The sequence below is a fragment of the Oncorhynchus mykiss genome, chromosome 17 (genome assembly GCF_057628025.1).
Source record: "Oncorhynchus mykiss isolate SJ-2025 chromosome 17, ASM5762802v1, whole genome shotgun sequence".
NCBI lineage: Eukaryota > Metazoa > Chordata > Actinopteri > Salmoniformes > Salmonidae > Oncorhynchus > Oncorhynchus mykiss.
The window spans coordinates 23,651,339-23,670,546 of NC_143038.1; the positions used below are offsets into that span (position 1 = coordinate 23,651,339).

The 19,208-nt window shown below is 42.9% G+C and overlaps 1 protein-coding gene across 25 annotated transcripts in view; it reads left to right on the forward strand.

Moving 5' to 3' along the window:
* Nucleotides 1-19,208, forward strand: part of ptprt (protein tyrosine phosphatase receptor type T) — a 415,067-nt gene that overhangs the window by 237,961 nt on the left and 157,898 nt on the right. For all 25 annotated transcript variants that reach the window (XM_090205068.1, XM_090205070.1, XM_090205071.1 and 22 more), the window contains exon 8: nt 7,028-7,324. In XM_090205068.1, coding sequence (XP_090061194.1) covers nt 7,028-7,324 — 297 coding nt within the window. The remainder of the gene's footprint in view (nt 1-7,027; nt 7,325-19,208) is intronic.

Genomic DNA, 19,208 nt, shown 5'->3' on the forward strand with positions numbered 1-19,208 from the left:
ATAAATATACAAGTTTGTTCCCCCATGCGCTGACTGAGAGAGTGAGTGTACCTGAGAATCTATCTGTGGGCATTTGATGTATTTTGATCCTCATTGTGAGAACTCATTACCGGGGGAAGCAGCGAGTGGAGTAAGATATTTTCCTCCAGTGAGCCTAAATTATTGGAATGAGTGCCGGTTTGATTCATTCTGAGGGGGAAGGATGATTGCTTTTTCAGCTCACCAACTCCACTGTAGGGAGAGCATAATAATAACCAGAAGGATCTCTCGATACAGACCCTTTTGGGGAAGGGGTGGGTGGCAGGCGATGCTGGTGAAGGTGCTAATGGTGTTGAGGGGATATGATGCTAGCTGTGTAGTCTCGGTGCCATCAGTCTACACTCTGCTCTCACCCCAATTTAGATTGCTTTTCTCTCTCGCTCTCTCTCCCCACCACCACCATTCTTTTGTTTTCAAGTTATTCATTTTGGAAGAAGAATACACACCGTTTCTCGTTTTGTATTTGTTTGTTATACACTGAACAAAAATATAAATGCAACAGATAGTATTGGTCTCATGTTTTATGAGCTGAAATAAAAGATCCCATAAATGTCCCATATGTACAAAAAGCTTATTTCTCTAAAATTGTGCACACAAATTTGTTTACATCCCTGTTGGTGAGTATTTCTCATTTGCCAATATAATCCATCCACCTGACAGGTGTGGCATATCAAGAAGCTGATTAAAAAGCATGATTATTACACAGGTGCACTTTGTGCTGTGCATTTTGTCACACAACACAATGCTACAGATGTCTCAAGTTGAGGGAGCATGCAATAGGCATGCTGACACCAGGAATGTCCACCAGAGTTGTTGCCAAAGAGTTTAACTTTGATTTCTCTACCATAAGCCACCTCCCATTGTTTTTTCAAAAATTGCTTCTGATGCTCTGGATCAACGTGCACAACAGCATGTTCCAGTTCCCGCCAATATCCAACAAACGTTGCACAGCCATTGAAGAGGAGTGGGAAAACAAGCCACATGTCACGATCGTCGTAAGGAACGGAACAAAATGTAGCGTGGTATGTGTTCATGATGAAGTTTGTAATTAAAGAAAGCACTGAACACTGAATACAAACTATACAAAACAATAAACGAATGTGAAGCAAAAATGAGAACTGTGCTGACACAAGCAACTACAGTGCCTTGCGAAAGTATTCGGCCCCCTTGAACTTTGCAACCTTTTGCCACATTTCAGGCTTCAAACATAAATATATAAAACTATTTTTTTGTGAAGAATCAACAACAAGTGGGACACAATCGTGAAGTGGAACAACATTTATTGGATATTTCAAACTTTTTTAACAAATCAAAAACTGAAAAATTGGGCGTGCAAAATTATTCAGCCCCTTTACTTTCAGTACAGCAAACTCTCTCCAGAAGTTCAGTGAGGATCTCTGAATGATCCAATGTTGACCTAAATGACTAATGATGATAAATACAATCCACCTGTGTGTATTCAAGTCTCCGTATAAATGCACCTGCACTGTGATAGTCTCAGAGGTCCGTTAAAAGCGCAGAGAGCATCATGAAGAACAAGGAACACACCAGGCAGGTCCGAGATACTGTTGTGAAGAAGTTAAAAGCCGGATTTGGATGCAAAAAGATTTCCCAAGCTTTAAACATCCCAAGGAGCACTGTGCAAGCGATAATATTGAAATGGAAGGAGTATCAGACCACTGCAAATCTACCAAGACCTGGCCGTCCCTCTAAACTTTCAGCTCATACAAGGAGAAGACTGATCAGAGATGCAGCCAAGAGGCCCATGATCACTCTGGATGAACTGCAGAGATCTACAGCTGAGGTGGGAGACTCTGTCCATAGGACAACAATCAGTCGTGTATTGCACAAATCTGGCCTTTATGGAAGAGTGGCAAGAAGAAAGCCATTTCTTAAAGATATCCATAAAAAGTGTCGTTTAAAGTTTGCCACAAGCCACCTGGGAGACACACCAAACATGTGGAAGAAGGTGCTCTGGTCAGATGAAACAAAAATTGAAATTTTTGGCAACAATGCAAAACGTTATGTTTGGCGTAAAAGCAACACAGCTCATCACCCTGAACACACCATCCCCACTGTCAAACATGGTGGTGGCAGCATCATGGTTTGGGCCTGCTTTTCTTCAGCAGGGACAGGGAAGATGGTTAAAATTGATGGGAAGATGGATAGAGCCAAATACAGGACCATTCTGGAAGAAAACCTGATGGAGTCTGCAAAAGACCTGAGACTGGGACGGAGATTTGTCTTCCAACAAGACAATGATCCAAAACATAAAGCAAAATCTACAATGGAATGGTTCAAAAATAAACATATCCAGGTGTTAGAATGGCCAAGTCAAAGTCCAGACCTGAATCCAATCGAGAATCTGTGGAAAGAACTGAAAACTGCTGTTCACAAATGCTCTCCATCCAACCTCACTGAGCTCGAGCTGTTTTGCAAGGAGGAATGGGAAAAAATTTCAGTCTCTCGATGTGCAAAACTGATAGAGACATACCCCAAGCGACTTACAGCTGTAATCGCAGCAAAAGGTGGCGCTACAAAGTATTAACTTAAGGGGGCTGAATAATTTTGCACACCCAATTTTTCAGTTTTTGATTTGTTAAAAAAGTTTCAAATATCCAATAAATGTTGTTCCACTTCATGATTGTGTCCCACTTGTTGTTGATTCTTCACAAACAAATACAGTTTTATATCTTTATGTTTGAAGCCTGAAATGTGGCAAAAGGTCGCAAAGTTCAAGGGGGCCGAATACTTTCGCAAGGCACTGTATGTACCGCACCGGGCTATGCACCCGCACTGGGGACACCGTGCGCTCCACAGCATAACACGGTGCCTGCCCGGTCTCTCTCGCCCTCCGGTAAGCACAGGAAGTTGGCGCAGGTCTCCTACCTTGCTTTGCCACACTTCCTGTGTGCCACCCCCAAGACATTTTTGGGGCTGACTCTCGGGCTTCCATCCGCGCCTCCGTGCTGCCTCCTCATACCAGCGCCTCTCCGACCTTCGCTGCCTCCAGCTCTTCCTTGGGGCCGCGATATTCTCCTGGATATGCCCAGGGTCCTTTACCGTCCAACTCATCCTCCCATGTCCATTCCTCCTTGCGCTGCTCCTGCTGCCACCACACCGCTTGGTCCTTGTTTGGTGGGTGATTCTGTCATGATCGTCGTAAGGAACGGACCAAAATGCAGCGTGGTATGTGTTCATGATGAAGTTTTTAATTAAAGAAAGCACTGAACACTGAATACAAACTATATAAAACAATAAACGAATAATGAACGTGAAGCTATAATGAGAACTGTGCTGACACAAGCAACTAACATAGACAATCACCCACAAACAAACAGTGAAACCCAGGCTACCTAAGTATGATTCTCAATCAGAGACAACTAATGACACCTGCCTCTGATTGATAACCATACTAGGCCGAAACATAGAAATCCCAAAATCATAGAAAAACAAACATAGACTGCCCACCCCAACTCACGCCCTGACCACACTAAATAACGACAAAACAGAGGAAATAAAAGTCAGAACGTGACACCACAATCAACAGCTTGATCAACTCTAGGAGATGTTGCACTGCATGAGGCAATGGTTGTCACGGCCGATACTGACTGGTTTCTGTTCCACACGCCTACATTTTTTTTAGTATCTGTGACCAACAGATGCATACCTGTATTCCCAGTCATTAGAAATTCATAAATTAGGGCCGAATGAATTTATTTAAATTGACCGATTTCCTTATATGAACTGTAACTCAAAGTAAAATCTTTGAAATTGTTACATGTGGCGTTTAGTTGGCTTGTTTCAGTTGGCTGAATGCCCCTATCCCTGTTTCCACACCTCTCGTCTACCAAATGGAGGTGGTGCCGCACACTTGGGAAGGAATTGAATGGGCCCTGAGCCTGCATGCTGTAAGGCTCTGATAAAACGGCAAGGGGCTTTTGGCGAGTGGGTGAAAGTGGAGAGTGGTTGAGGACTATTGAGCGGCGACTGAATAGAGCGGTGCACTTTAGCAATGCTTAACAGGAATCCAGCCTTGAGAACAATGTGAGACCACATTTTGCCAGTATATAGCATAAGAGGGATGCAAAGAACTTTAATAATATATACAGTAGCCCTCACCTTTTTAAAGGGGAAATCTGCGATTGCTACATAGTTTTTAACTTTCAATGAAGGACATATAGCCATGGATTATTAACACATATAACTTCTAAATGCCTCATTAGCTAAGTTCAGCTGTCAGACCTCATCAGAACCCAAAATATAAGCTTGTTTTACTCAATTGTGTGTAAACAATGTGATTGTAGACAGACACTATCATTTTGATCTCATGGATGGTCAGTCCTTGCATCCATAGCCCCATGTATTCACTTTAGGGTGGTTACATTTCTCTAGCCGCAGAAATGGCGGGGTGTCCACGTTGCTGTTGTGTGAACTGCAGATTGACCCTATAATACTTTATTATCTTGGAATCTCAATAAAACTGCACTTTTGATTAGTCTCAATCACGTATTTACTTAATCTTAGCTCAACACAGATACATGCCTCAGACATGAATGCAATTTAAACCTCAGGTTCAGGCAAATTCATATATATATTGGCATTGCTGTAAAAGGAGCCTGTTGGAGCAGTGAGAGAGTGGCGGGGAGCCACACGGGCAGAGCCCAGGTAATTAAGGTAACAGTTGTACTCGGTTCCGCTCCACCACACTTCCTCCTTAATTGTTCTCTGCTTTAAAGGGTGACCTGTGGACAGGAAAATGGACAGACCAGCCAACACCGGCACTTTAGCAGTCAGGAAGTTTTCTGCCTCTCCAGCCCTCACAAACCACCAGGGGTGTGCATGTGTGTATATATTTGTGTGTGTGTGTGTTTGAGTTGCACTCCAGAATCCCTCATTGAACTGAGATAGCAAACTTCAAATGATGGGGGTTTATAATGTCACAGGATGTGAACAGGATGCTTTTTGCCATGGGGTGGAAGTGCAGGGCTATTGTACTAAAGGTCGGACAACTCATTTGTGATTCCTTATATAAGTGGGGCTGGATTTTCCTGCATGCTCTGTGCACTCATGGATAGACCCACACAATTCAATGTTTGGTTTGATGAAAGTGTAGGCTACAGAGATATATTGAGTTGTTAAGAACATGTACTGTAGTCTAGTCTGTAAAATGACAAAGGAAATCAAACAAATCCAGGTCCCATGCTCCATGAGAAAACCTGGTGAACTTGTGTGTTCTTCTATTGCACCAAGATAACGACATGAAAACATCGGATTCCATCGGCCTTCCGCTTTGACCTGTCCTACACACTTAAACACCATTCGACCTCATCCTGACTGTACCCTCAGTTCCACTTAGCTAGAAGGCATCACAATCTCTCAGTCTCTCGAACAAAGATGGACAATGTCCCACCACTGTATACGTGTTTTTTGTATGACAATTGTGAGTGGGAATTGCTGGACATTGTAGTACCTGTCAGGGTACAATGGCTGTCGTGAAGTAGAGGGGAACTTTTGAGGCCTTGGTGATTATAGGGGCGGCAGGTATTCTTGATGTCATTCAGTTGTACAAATGACCAGATATCCCCCTTTCCCTACCTGGGGTGGAATCAGCTCACCCATGGCATAGCAATCCTCTCAGTTTCCCTTTCTCAGTGTGTGCCAAACACTTCCGACCGCCATGTACCCTGATTAATGAGACTTGAGTCACGCCCAATGCTAGCCCCCTACTATCCCTCCATCCCTTACTCCCTCCCTCCTTCACTCCCTCCTTCCCTCTGTTTTATTTGGGGTAGATAGCTGGAGGAGGAAGAGGGTGAGAAAGGGTATAAATAACAACGACAACACTGAGTCATTATTTGTCAAGATCAAGGGCAACTCAGGAGATGCCTTCATTGACTTAACGGCAAAAGCAAAGTTTTAACTCAGGCTTCACAGATGTCACTATTTTTTTGTCTGCTGACCTAGGGAGTTCCCCCTGATGGATTTTCTAGACTGAAATTAGCAATCTTCTTAGAGCTGATTTCCGAATGAACCCTGATTAGTCGTAGATTAGCCCTAATCGGGCCCATTCAGACCTGGGGATTTGGGCTTTTGTTGTTCAGCATTATTCTCAATCAGTTCCATCACTGTGAGGCCTTGATCTAAGCATGCATAATAAGTCTTTATTACACAAAGTTGTCAAGTTACTGTGTTTTGTGTTCTGTGGAGAATAGTAGTATGTGATGGATGAAAATGTAGATTTACCGGTATTTATATTGATCACTGTGTAGTTTACCACAACTGCAATACATGGAGCTTGCTGGTCTCCTTTTCCCAGACTCATATTATAACATCACTCATATCATAAAGTAGACGCCATCAAAACTTTGTACTGTATCTCCAAACAATAAAGTATTCAGGAATTACATAAATGCTTTTCTGGATGATGCCATCGATAAGATTCGAGGGGCTTCTTAATAACCAGTTCAAACGGTTCAAGAGCTCTGCAACCAAATGCCAGTTGTTTGTGCACTTAGCTTTGGTTTATCCAGATTACACTACAGGCATTTCATCTTGTAAAATCAGACAAAACCGTTTAAATTTCAAGTCCCACCCAGATGCACCCAAACAGAACAAAAATGGAAGGGCGGTTTTGTCTCACACCATCTTGAATGATTTAGATGTTATTAGCTAACCTAGGGGAAATAGAATGACCTCGAGGCTAAAGAGCTTTGTTTGAGCAATCTGTTTGTCATTCACTCATGCAAGGTAGCGAGGCAGACTTGATCAAAGTGCTGTGCTAAACAACTATCTCCAAAATACATCAATAGCAGTTCAGGTTTGTTTCCCCTCATGTGACTCAATGCCATCCAACATCGGCTCATCCTGTGCAATCAATTATGGGATCCCTAAGCAGTGAGGCAGTCAGTGCCTCTTCATTTGCCAATGGTTGGATATGAGGATATGTTCACAAAGTCTAACCCCTGTTCCTCTCTTTCTCCTTCAGACCCAGTCCACGGGCCTCAGAATGTCAATGTGGTGGACATTCGGGCCCGCCAGCTCACTCTGCAGTGGGAGACATTTGGCTACGCCGTGACGCGCTGCCACAGCTACAACCTGACAGTGCAGTACCAGTATGTGTTCAACCAGCAGGAGTTTGCCGCCGAGGAATTGATCCAGACATCATCCCACTTCACCCTGCGGGGCCTGAGGCCCTTCGTCACTGTACGCCTTCGCCTGGTCCTCGCCAACCCAGAGGGAAGCAAGGAGAGCGAGGAGATCGTCAAGCAGACAGAGGAGGATGGTGTGTGTCAGAGTATTTGTTTCTTTAGTGGTTTTGTCTTGGTTCTACTGTCTTGTCCTGTTCCTAGTTCAAATACATGCAAGGGATTTAACTGTAGACCTGCTCTCTGTAAACATAGGGATACTAGCCAAAAGATAGTAAAATATGGTCTTTTGAAGTATCGCACGGTTTTGGATAAATTGCTTTCTACTAGCCCGGCTGGGGACGGTGCCTAAATTCCATCTCTGCACATGCCAAAAATATGACACAAAAAAATACACATTTGTCAATGAGAGAGAGAGAGAGAGATATTTCTATGCATACTATTGTGTCTTTATACCAAAATCTTGCCTTTAAAAATAGATCACGATAGCTTACTTCTTGGAATAGACTCCTTGATGGCTACAGATAGTTGACATTATTGTTGTTGCTTCATACATGTATTCAAACAGACAATGCTTTGCCGTAAAGGCACCTGCTTGATAGAACTGCAAGTTGATAGAAACATAGTAAGACCTTAATTGATCCACTAATTAAAGTGTCGGACGAGAGGGATTTACTCCAGACACCTGAACAGGGCCTCATCCCCGTCATTCACAGGAGAAAGGTTTCGCGGAAGGAGATCGGGTGCCTTGTGAGGATCCAGCAACGAGTGGCTAATCTGCCTTTGCCATCAGTACTATTGGCCAACGTACAATCGCTTGATAATAAAGTGGACAAACTACACGTATATCCTAACAATGGGACATAAGAAAACTGTAATATCTCACCGAGTCGTGGTTGAACGACGACATGAATAACATACAGCTGGCGGGTTATACACTGTATCGGCAGGATAGAACAGCAGCCTCTGGTAAGAAAAGGAGTGGCTGGTGCCCAATATCTAAGGAAGTCTCTAGGTTTTGCTCACCTGAGGTAGAGTATCTCATGATAAGCTGTAGACCTCACTATCTATCTAGCTAGAGAGTTTTCATCTATATTCTTCGTAGTAGTTTATTTACCACCAAAAACCGATGCTGGCACTAAGACCGCACTCAATGAGCTGTAAGCAAACAGGAAAATGCTCATCCAGAGGCGGCTCTCCTAGTGGCCGGAAACTTTAATGCAAGGAAACTTAACCTTTCTGGCGCAGGCGTTCCGCTAGCGACCCACCTCGACAACATCCTGTGAAATTGCGGAGCGCGAAATTCAAATTACAGAAATATAACTACCGTAATTTCCGGACTATAAGCCGCTACTTTTTTCCCACGCTTTGAACCTCGCAGTTTATACAATGACACAGCTAATTTATGGATTTTTTCCGCTTTCACAAGATTCATGCCGCCAAAAAACTGAGCACCGTCACATAATGTGACGTAAATCGAGCGCGCTCAAACTTCCCATCATTCTGATTACGGTAGTCATTTTGTCAACCTCATCATGGCAAAGACACGGAGAAATGCAAATGATGCAGCTTTCAAGTTGAAGGCGATCGATCTGGCTGTTGGAAAAGGAAATAGAGCTGCTGACAGCGTGGAGCATTGTCAAAAAATCCACTATCATCAACGGGTTTCGAAAGGCTGGACTGCTGCGTGTTGAAGAGGGCAGCGATCCAACATCGAACGAAGCAATTCGGAGGCTATTCAACTCCAACACCGAAGGAGATGACTTCAGTGGTTTCAGTGCACAGGAGGAGGAAGATAGTGACCAATGACTTTCTTGGTAGGCTACTGTTTACTGCTATTTTTTTAATTTTTGTTTCAATGTACCTGTAGGCACCTGCGGCTTATAGACATGTGCAGCTTATTTATGTACAAAATTCATATTTAAAAAAAATTCAGTGGGTGCGGTTTATATTCAGGTGCCCTTAATAGTCCAGAAATGACGGTATTTAACATTCACGAAAATACAAGTGTCATACATCAAAATAAAGCTTAACTTCTTGTTAATCCAGCCGCTGTGTCAGGTTTCAAAAAGGCTTTACGGCGAAAGCACACCATGCGATTATCTGAGGACATTTTTCAACCAGGCTGGTGCGCAACAAAAGTCAGAAATAGCGATATAATAAATGCCTTACCTTTTGAAGATCTTCTTCTGTTGTCACTCCAAAAGGTCCCAGCTACATCACAAATGGTCCTTTTGTCCGATAATGTCCTTCTTTATATCCCCAAAAACTCAGTTTAGCTGGCGCGCTTCATTCAATAATCAACCTTTTTCCCTCCTTCAAAATACATAAAATGAATCCCAAACGTTACCAATAAACTTCTCAAACAATGTTTATAATCAAACCTCAGGTACCCTAATATGTAAATAAACTATAAAATTTAAGACGGAGAATCGTTATTGTCTTTACCGGAGATAAACAACAAAGAAAGCCATCCACACACATGGAAACACTACAGCCAAAATGGGAGCCACTTAGAAAAACCACATTATCTGGCAAAAACATTTTTTAAAGCCTGAAACTCTTTCTAAAGACTGATGGCATCTAGTGGAAAACCTAAGAACTGCAATCTGGGAGGTTTTTGCCTCATAATGAACATGACAGCCATTGGAAACAGTGGTAGGCTGACATTTTTTGGGGAAGATGGTTTGTCCTAGGGTTTTCGCCTGCCATATCAGTACTGTTATACTCACAGACATTATATTAACAGTTTTAGAAACTTTCGAGTGTTTTCTATCCAAATATTCCGATTATATGCATATCCTAGCTTCCGGGCCTGAGTAGCAAGCAGTTTACTTTGGGCATGCTTTTCATCCAGACGTCAGAATACAACCCCTAGCCCATAGGTTAAATCTGTTTTACCTCATTTCTACCAGCATGTTAAATGTGCAACCAGGGGAAAAAAACTCTAGACCTCCTTTAATCCACACACAGAAACTCACGCGTACAAAGCTCTCCCTCGCCCTCCATTTGGCAAATCTGACCATAATTCTATCCTCCTGATGCCTGCATACAAGCAAAAATTCAAGCAGGAAGCACCAGTGACTCGGTCAATACAAAAGTGGTCAGGTGAAGCAGATGCTAAGCTTCAGGACTGTGTTGCTAGCACAGAGTGGAATATGTTCCAGGATTCTTCTGATGGCAATGAGGACATCAGTCGCTGGCTTCATCAATAAGTGCATCGATGACATCGTCCCCACAGTGACTGTACGTACATACCAGAAGCCATGGATTACAGGCAACATCCGCACTGAGCTAATGGGTAGAGCTGCTGTTTTCAAGGAGTGGGACACGGAAGCTTATACGAAATCCCGCTGTGCCCTCAGATGAACCATCAAACAGGCAAATCGTCAATACAGGACTAAGATTTAATCGTACTACACCGGCTGCGAAGCTCGTCGGATGTGGCAAATCTTGCAAACTATTACAGACTACAAAGGGAAGCACAGCTGAGAGTTGCCCAGTGTCACAAGCCTACTGAAACATGCATGAGACCATCAGCTGTTCCGAACAACTGTGTGATCATGCTCTCCGTAGTCAATGTTAGACCTTTAAACAGGTCAACATTCACAAGGCCGCAGGGCCAGATAGATTACCAGGACATGTACTCAGAGCATGCGCTGACCAACTGGCAAGTATCTTCACTGACATTTTCAACCTCTCCCTGTCCAAGTTTGTAATAACAACATGATTCAAGCAGACCACCATAGTCCCTATGCCCAAGAACACTAAGGTAACCTGCCTAAATGACTACCGACCTGTAGCACTCACATCTGTTGTCATGAAGTGCTTTGAAAGGCTGGTCATGGCTCACATCCACACCATTATCCCAGAAACCCTAGATCCACTCCAATTTGCATTCCGGCCCAACAGATACACAGATGATGCAATCTCTATTGCACTCCACACTACCCTTTCACACCTGGACAAAAGGAACACCTATGTGAGAATGCTATTCATTGACTACAGCTCAGTGTTCAACACCATGAGTGCCCTCAAAGCTCATCACTAAGCTAAGGACTCTGGGACTTAAACACCTCCCTCTGCAACTGGATCCTGGACTTCCTGACGGGCCGCCCTCAGGTGGTAAGGGTAGGCAACAACACATCCGCCACGCTGATCCTCAACACGGGGGCACCTCAGGGGTGCGTGCTCAGTCTCCTCCTGTACTCCCTGTTCACTCATGACTGCATGGCCAGGCATCCCTGACAACGATGAGACAACCTATAGGGAGGAGGTCGGAGACCTGACCATGTGGTGCAAAGACAACAACCTCTCCCTCAATGTGATCAAGACAAAGGAGATGATTGCGGCCTACAGAAAAATGAAGACCGAGCACGCCCCCATTCTAATCGACAGGGCTGTGGTGGAGCAGGCTGAGAGCTTCAAGTTCAAGTTCCACACCAACAAACTAACATGGTGCAAGCACACCAAGACAGTCATGACGAGGGCACGACAAAACCTATTCCCCCTCAGGAGACTGAAAATATTTGTCATGGGTCCTCAGATCCTCAAAAGGTTCTACAGCTGCACCATCAGCTGCACCATCAGTACATCACTGGGGCCAAGCTTCCTGCCACCCATGACCTCTATACAACGCAGTGTCAGAGGAAGACCCTAAAAATGGTCAACAATTCCAGCCACCCTAGTCATAGACTGTTCTCTCTGCTACAGCACGGCAAGTGGTACCGGAGCGCCAAGTCTAGGTCAAAGAGGCTTCTAATCAGCTTCTACCCCCAAGCCATAAGACTCCTGAACATCTAATCAAGTGGCTACCCAGACTATTTGCATTGCCCCCCCCCCCCACTTTTACGCTGCTGCTAACTATCTGTTATTATCTATGCATAGTCACTTTAATAACTCTACCTACACGTACATATTAGCTCAATTACCTCGACTAACCGGTGCCCCCACACATTGACTCTGTACCGGTACCCCCTGTATATAGCCTCTGTATTGTTATTTTGCTGCTGCTCTTGACTTATTTGTTACTTTTATTTCGTATTTTTTTAGGTATTTTTCTTTCAAGCCCTTAACCAACAATGCAGTTTTAAGTAAGCATTTCACTGTAAGGTTGTATTCGGCGCTTGTGACAAATACGATTTGATTTGATTTTGATTTGATAATTAAAACCACAATTATGATTGTCTTCACTTCTAATAACTGTATAATGAATGCTGTTTACAGCCTGTTATCAAAGTGTTCAAAACACAATATGACTACAGCGGAAATTAATAAGCACAAATGAAAACATTGTATTTGTGTTATTGGATGTAACGTATAACATAAAAATGTGGAGACCTTGCCATTATCCCTGAACTATGACATCCTCATTCCATAAAGACTGTGGTTATCTTTTCATTTATCACAGCCCAAACCTCCCACGAGGTCTCAAACTAGTTGAGAGTAGCAACGTCTCAGGAAATGTGTAAATAGTTTTTTCATGAACAATCTGTAATCTCTGGGTTGTAATTTTGTAATTAGTGCACATTGACTGTTCTCAGCAGTGCTAATTGCACTTCTATGGTAATGACTTTTGCTTTAAAGCAGTATGCATCATCTTGCGAATATGCTTTGAATTTTAAATGTTCCTTTTTCCCCTTGCTGTTGAAATGGAAGTATTTTTACAGCCACAATGGAGGTTCTAATTAAGGTAGAAATGACACTGAATCCCATTAATTTAAGCTCCCAGTTTACCAGAAGGAGATTAGATTTGGGAGTTTAGTGGTTAGATTTAAGTCACCCGATAAATGTTTCTATTTTCTTTACACCTGTACACCTTCTCAGTGTATTTTACTGTAATGCCAATGTACTTTTATAGTTTTTTGTCAACAATGATCAATACATTTATTGTTGATCCTAGTCTTAGAGCAATATAGTGTTATTCACGCAACACAGTACTTTCTAGCACATTTTGTAATATTACATTTACTCTTAATGTCATGGACTGCCATGTTAACCCTTTGTTCATGGACAGTGTAAGGATCAGAAGCATCCACCTCTTTGTTTGGCCAGTCAGGCAGGCTGCTTCACCAGGTTAGACCTTTAGACCTGTGTTGCATGTGGGGTTGGTGGCGGGGTGTGGGTGTTTGTCCGTGTCCATATCCACTTGTTGTCCACTGATCCTGCCATTCGTAATCAGATTGGAAAGCAATGATGCCAGGGCTTAGCGTCATATGGTCGATGAAGCATTGGATGTACTTAGCCCAAAGATATTTGTCATCCCCAGTCAGCCTCCAAACCCCCACCCAACACAAATAACCATGTTTATTCCACCAAAGAGACGTTTTTACCGTAACACTGATACTGTCAAGGAAAGTTTCTCGACATGTTGGAATTCTTTGTTAGCTCTAATTCTTCAACAAAAAAAAAACAGGAGCGGGAGGATTGTTCTCGATTTCTCATTTGGCATGTGTTTTGTCTTGAGCGCACCCTGGATGGTTAAATCATCTATTATTAGAAAATCAGTGAGGTCCCTGAGGAGATTTAAAACAGTGAGGATTGAATAATCCTTTTACCAGAGATTTATCTGACTTTAGAGAGACAGCTTTTATGGAGCACAGCATGAAAAACACAATACTGCTTTTTGTTGTTTTTCTTGGCATGCGCTATCTTTAAAAAAAAATCTGTCAAATCTTTTCAAATAGGTTGATTTCTATTTGTGAACTTTCTACAATGGACATAAAAAATAAATAATAAATAGCATTTCAATTTACACTCGGTAGCTGAATGTTAAACAGTGTAAACAATAGGCGACCAAAGTCAAATATATCAACAAATGTATCTGAAAATATTGATTACACACTTCCAATTTAAGCACAAAATGACTCATTTTGTTTACAACATACGTTTCTTGAACATAATGTGAAAAACAAGCCCTTGAACAAAACACCAAAAATGCTCATCTCCTTTTAATCTCAAGCTCCCATTTTCTGTGTAACGTCATTGCTTCTCCGCTTTAGCAAAACATTGTTTTTCAGTTAAGGGTATGTTTGTATGCCAACTTTAAATAGCAATTCTTCCCTTTAGGGTCGGAAACATACACAAGATCCATCAAGGATTCATTTATTCAGTTGTTAATGCCCAATAAAATGGAAAATTAAAAGCACACAAAAGTATGTAATATGTTATTTCCTACCTATCATACTTATCCCATTCAACACAATTGAACAAGTCTGTTGATGGAAAAAATAAGCAATGTGTAAAAACAAAAAGAAAACTAACGTAATCTCTATTTTAAAGTAATTAGATCTCGATCAGTTATATCGTTTCAAGGGAAAACGGGAGCGCGGTCTAAGGCACTAACGTGTGTATATACACAGTACGAGTCTAAAGTTTGGACACACCTACTCATTCAAGGGTTTTTGTTTATTTGTACTATTTTCTACACTATAGAATAATAGTGAAGACATGAAAACTATGAAATAACACATATGGAATCTTGTAGTAACCAAAAAAGTTTATATTTGAGATTCTTCAAAGTAGCCATCCTGTGACTTGATGACAGCTTTGCACACTCTTGGCATTCTCTCAATCAGCATCATGAGGTAGTCAGTCACCTGAAATGCATTTCAATTAACAGGTGTGCCTTGTTAAAAGTGAATTAGTGGAATTTCTTTCTTAATGCGTTTGTGCCAGTCAGCTGTGCTGTGACAAGGTCGGTGTGGTATACATAGCCCTATTTGGTAAAAGACCATATTGTGGCAGGAACAGCTCAAATAAACAGTCCATCATTACTTTAAGACATGAAGGTCAGTCAATCTGGAGAATTTCAAGAACTTTGAAAGATACTTCAAGTGCAGTCGCAAAAACCATCAAGCGCTATGATGAAACTGTCTCTCATGAAGACCATCATAGGAAAGGAAGACCCAGAGATATCTCTGCAGCAATGACAGGTGTGTCCTATTACTAATTATGATTTCCCTTTAAGAGAGGTGTATTTTCTGTTTCCCTTTGCAGTAGCTTGGTTTTGGTTCCCTGTGTGTTTGTCCCAGAGTGTGTTTACTAGTCCTAGTGTTTGTTGTTTTTCCAGTATCGCTCTTATCCTTATGTTCTCGTTTTTCAAGTAAAGTTTTTATGTTCATCCCAAATCATTCATTCCTCGTCTGGTCCATTTTCTACACCTGGGTTCATCCTCAGCCCCTCGCATTTTGGTTCCAACCACTGTGTGTTTGTCAGACACAGAGTAGGTGAATGGATGATATCCACGTGTGGTTCCCACTGTGAAGCATGGAGGAGGCGTTGTGATGGTGCTTTTCTGGTGACACTGTCTGTGATTTATTTAGAATCCAAAACACACATGCTACCACAGCATTCTACAGCGATACGTCATCCCATCTGGTTTGTGCTTAGTGGGACTATCATTTGTTTTTCAACCAGACAATGACCCTACACACCTCCAGGCTGTGTAAGGGCTATTTGACCAAGAAGGAGAGTGATGGAGTGCTGCATCAGATGACCTGGCCTTCACATTCAGCCGACCCAACCCAAATTGAGATACTTTTGGATGTGTTGGACCGCAGGGTGAAGGAAAAGCAGCCAACAAGTGCTCAGGATATGTGGAAACTCCTTCAAGACTGTTGGAAAAGCATTCCAGGTGAAGCTGGTTGAGAGAATGCAGAGCGTGTGCAAAGCTATCATCAAGATAAAGGGTGGCTATTTGAAGAATCTCAAATATATATTTTTTTATTTAACAATTTTTGGTTACTACGTGATTCCATATGTCTTATTTCATAGTTTGTATGTCTTCACTATTATTATTTCTATGTAGAAAATAGTAAAAATAAAGACAAACCCTTGAATGAGTAGATGTTCTAAAACTTTTGACCGGTATTGTGTGTATGTGTGTGTGTATATACACTGCTCCAAAAAATAAAGGGAACACTAAAATAAAACATCATAGATCTGAATGAATGAAATATTCTTATTAAATACTTTTTTAGTTAAATGTGCTGACAACAAAATCACACACAAATCAAATTTATCAACCCATGGAGGTCTGGATTTGGAGTCACACTCAAAATTAAAGTGGAAAACCACAGTACAGGCTGATCCAACTTTGATGTAATGTCCTTAAAACAAGTCAAAATGAGGCTCAGTAGTGTGTGTGGCCTCCACGTGCCTATATGACCTCCCTACAACGCCTGGGCATGCTCCTGATGAGGTGGCGGATGGTCTCCTGAGAGATCTCCTCCCAGACCTGAAGTAAAGCATCCACCAACTCCTGGACAGTCTGTGGTGCATGGAGCGAGATATGATGTCCTAGATGTGCTCAATTGGATTCAGGTCTGGGGAATGGGCGGGCCAGTCCATAGCATCAATGCCTTCCTCTTGCAGGAACTGCTGACACACTCCAGCCACATGAGGTCTAGCATTGTCTTGCATTAGGAGGAACCCAGGGCCAACCGCACCAGCATACAAGGGGTCTGAGGATCTCATCTCGGTACCTAATGGCAGTCAGGCTACCTCTGGCGAGCACATGGAGGGCTGTGCGGCCCCCCAAAGACATGCCACCCCGTCTGTCACGAGCTCAGTGTGAACCTGCTTTCATCTGTGAAGAGCACATGGCGCCAGTGGCGAATTTGCCAATCTTGGTGTTCTCTGACAAATGCCAAATGTCCTGCACGGTGTTGGGCTGTAAGCACAACCCCCACCTGTGGACGTCTGGCCCTCATACCACCCTCATGGAGTCTGTTTCTGACCGTTTGAGCAGTCACATGCACATTTGTGGCCTGCTGGAGGTCATTTTGCAGGGCTCTGGCAGTGCTCCTCCTGCTTCTCCTTGCACAAAGGCGGAGGTAGCGGTCCTGCTGCTGGGTTGTTGCCCTCCTATGGCCTACTCCACGTCTCCTGATGTACTGGCCTGTCTCCTGGTAGCGCCTCCATGCTCTGGACACTACACTGACAGACACAGCAAACCTTCTTGCCACTTCTCGCATTTATGTGCCATCCTGGATGAGCTGCACTACCTGAGCCACTTGTGTTGGTTGTAGACTCCGTCTCATGCTACCACTAGAGTGAAAGCACCGCCAGCATTCAAAAGTGACCAAAACATCATCCAGGAAGCATAGGAACTGAGAAGTGGTCTGTGGTCACCACCTGCAGAACCACTCCTTTATTGGGGGTGTCTTGCTAATTGCCTATAATTTCCACCTGTTGTCTATTCCATTTGCACAACAGCATGTGAAATTTATTGTCAATCAGTGTTGCTTCCTAAGTGGACAGTTTGATTTCACAGAAGTGTGATTGACTTGGAGTTACATTGTGTTGTTTAAGTGTTCCCTTTATTTTTTTGAGCAGTGTGTGTATATATATATATATATATATATATATATATATATATTTAACACACATGACAAGAACATTGTTTGCCTAATAGAGTCAGTCAATCAGGCTGGTGTCTATGTGTATGTGTGATATGGGGCTTAAGCTACTGACCCGGAAGCTAGGCTGTCTCACTCCTCCCAACCTTTTGAGGGGGAGGGTAGACAATGAGCCTGTCGTAGCAGATTGAAGCAATGTCCCCACGCTCTCTGGCAGCTTTCATGACTGGGATAAGTTCTTTGCACGTCGTGCGCACAGCTTTCAAGTAGTCCTTGATAAGGAATATATTGGTTCCTCTCAAGTTCTTAGCTCGCTCAGGAACAGCCATTTTGTCCTTAAACCTTAGGAACTGGATCACTATCGGCCTGGTGATCCATCGGCAGCTTCTCAGTGATCCTTTTTCTTTCTCCTCTGCCCAGTTCTCCTGTGAAGACTCTGGTATGCCATCCACAACGATGGTATTCCTCCTCAATTGTCCCTTTAGATAGTCTGTTTTCCCTGTAATTATGATTGAAAGACAGTGCTGATATCATCTCGCGTGTGCTTACAGTTTGTTATCATCATGCTGCAAGAGTTTTTCAGGACATCCACTTCTCCCTGGGAGAACTGCTAACTGCCCTTAAGGTCCTGGACCTCTCTGGTCAGATCGTTCATTCTCATGTTGGTATAATTGAGTCCAAAGCTCTTGAAGCTATTTTCCGGTTTTTGAAACAACTCCCTCTACAACCCTTTTGTGTTCATTTGAAAGATCATTCACCTGTGATAAACACTGTCCTCTCCCTTACTCCCACTGGCTTTAGCCTTGGATGGCATGGTAGCAACTTAGTCTAACGCTGGTATTCCACCTATTTCCAGACAGGGCAGGTCGCAGGGCAGATGGAAACAGCAACAAACAGCAGGTATTTAAACAGCCACAAGCCAGGAACGATCCGCCTTCCCAGCCACAAGGGCTAACTGCTTTGCAGGCTGTGTTCAATCTTTCAAGGGAACCTCGCTAGCTTGATAGCTAACTCGCAGCTAGGTTAGCTGCTACACCAGCAGCTCTTCAGACTTTGGTTGGCATGTTCCCTGGACAGTTACTGTAGTTATCGCGAGTGATTCAGGTCTAAATTAAGCCTATTGATACCACTCACCAAATCACGTAAAGTCTTACTAGCACCATTAAAGATAATATCAGGAATTAACATGGACTGTCAATGGAGACACATTTTTTTCTAAGGCGTCAAACAGCCGATGCGTTCACGTCACAATTGGCAGGGGGTGGGGGGGGGTGAGCACAAGAGAAATGTTATCCTCGCTACCAGCTTAATGAAACATGCCACTCAGACACTCTGTAGACAGGAAGTTAATCGAGTTTTGATGCATGTGTTACAGTGGCATATATCGTTTTGATGAAGCCTGTATTCCTGCCTCCAGCACACAGACACACACACTCAGAAGAACTTATAAGATGCAGAATTGAAAGGCAGATGTAATTGTGTAATTCATGTAATGTAATTCATTTTTAAGGTAATTTGATATGCTCTCACCAGGCAAGGCAGGCTAATCAAGGCCTGTTTTAAATCACCAATCCAAAAATTATTTCAATGTTTTAACTCTGCATACAAGGTATGGCGGCACACAACACCTGTTTATGAAAACCCTCATGTAACAAGTATG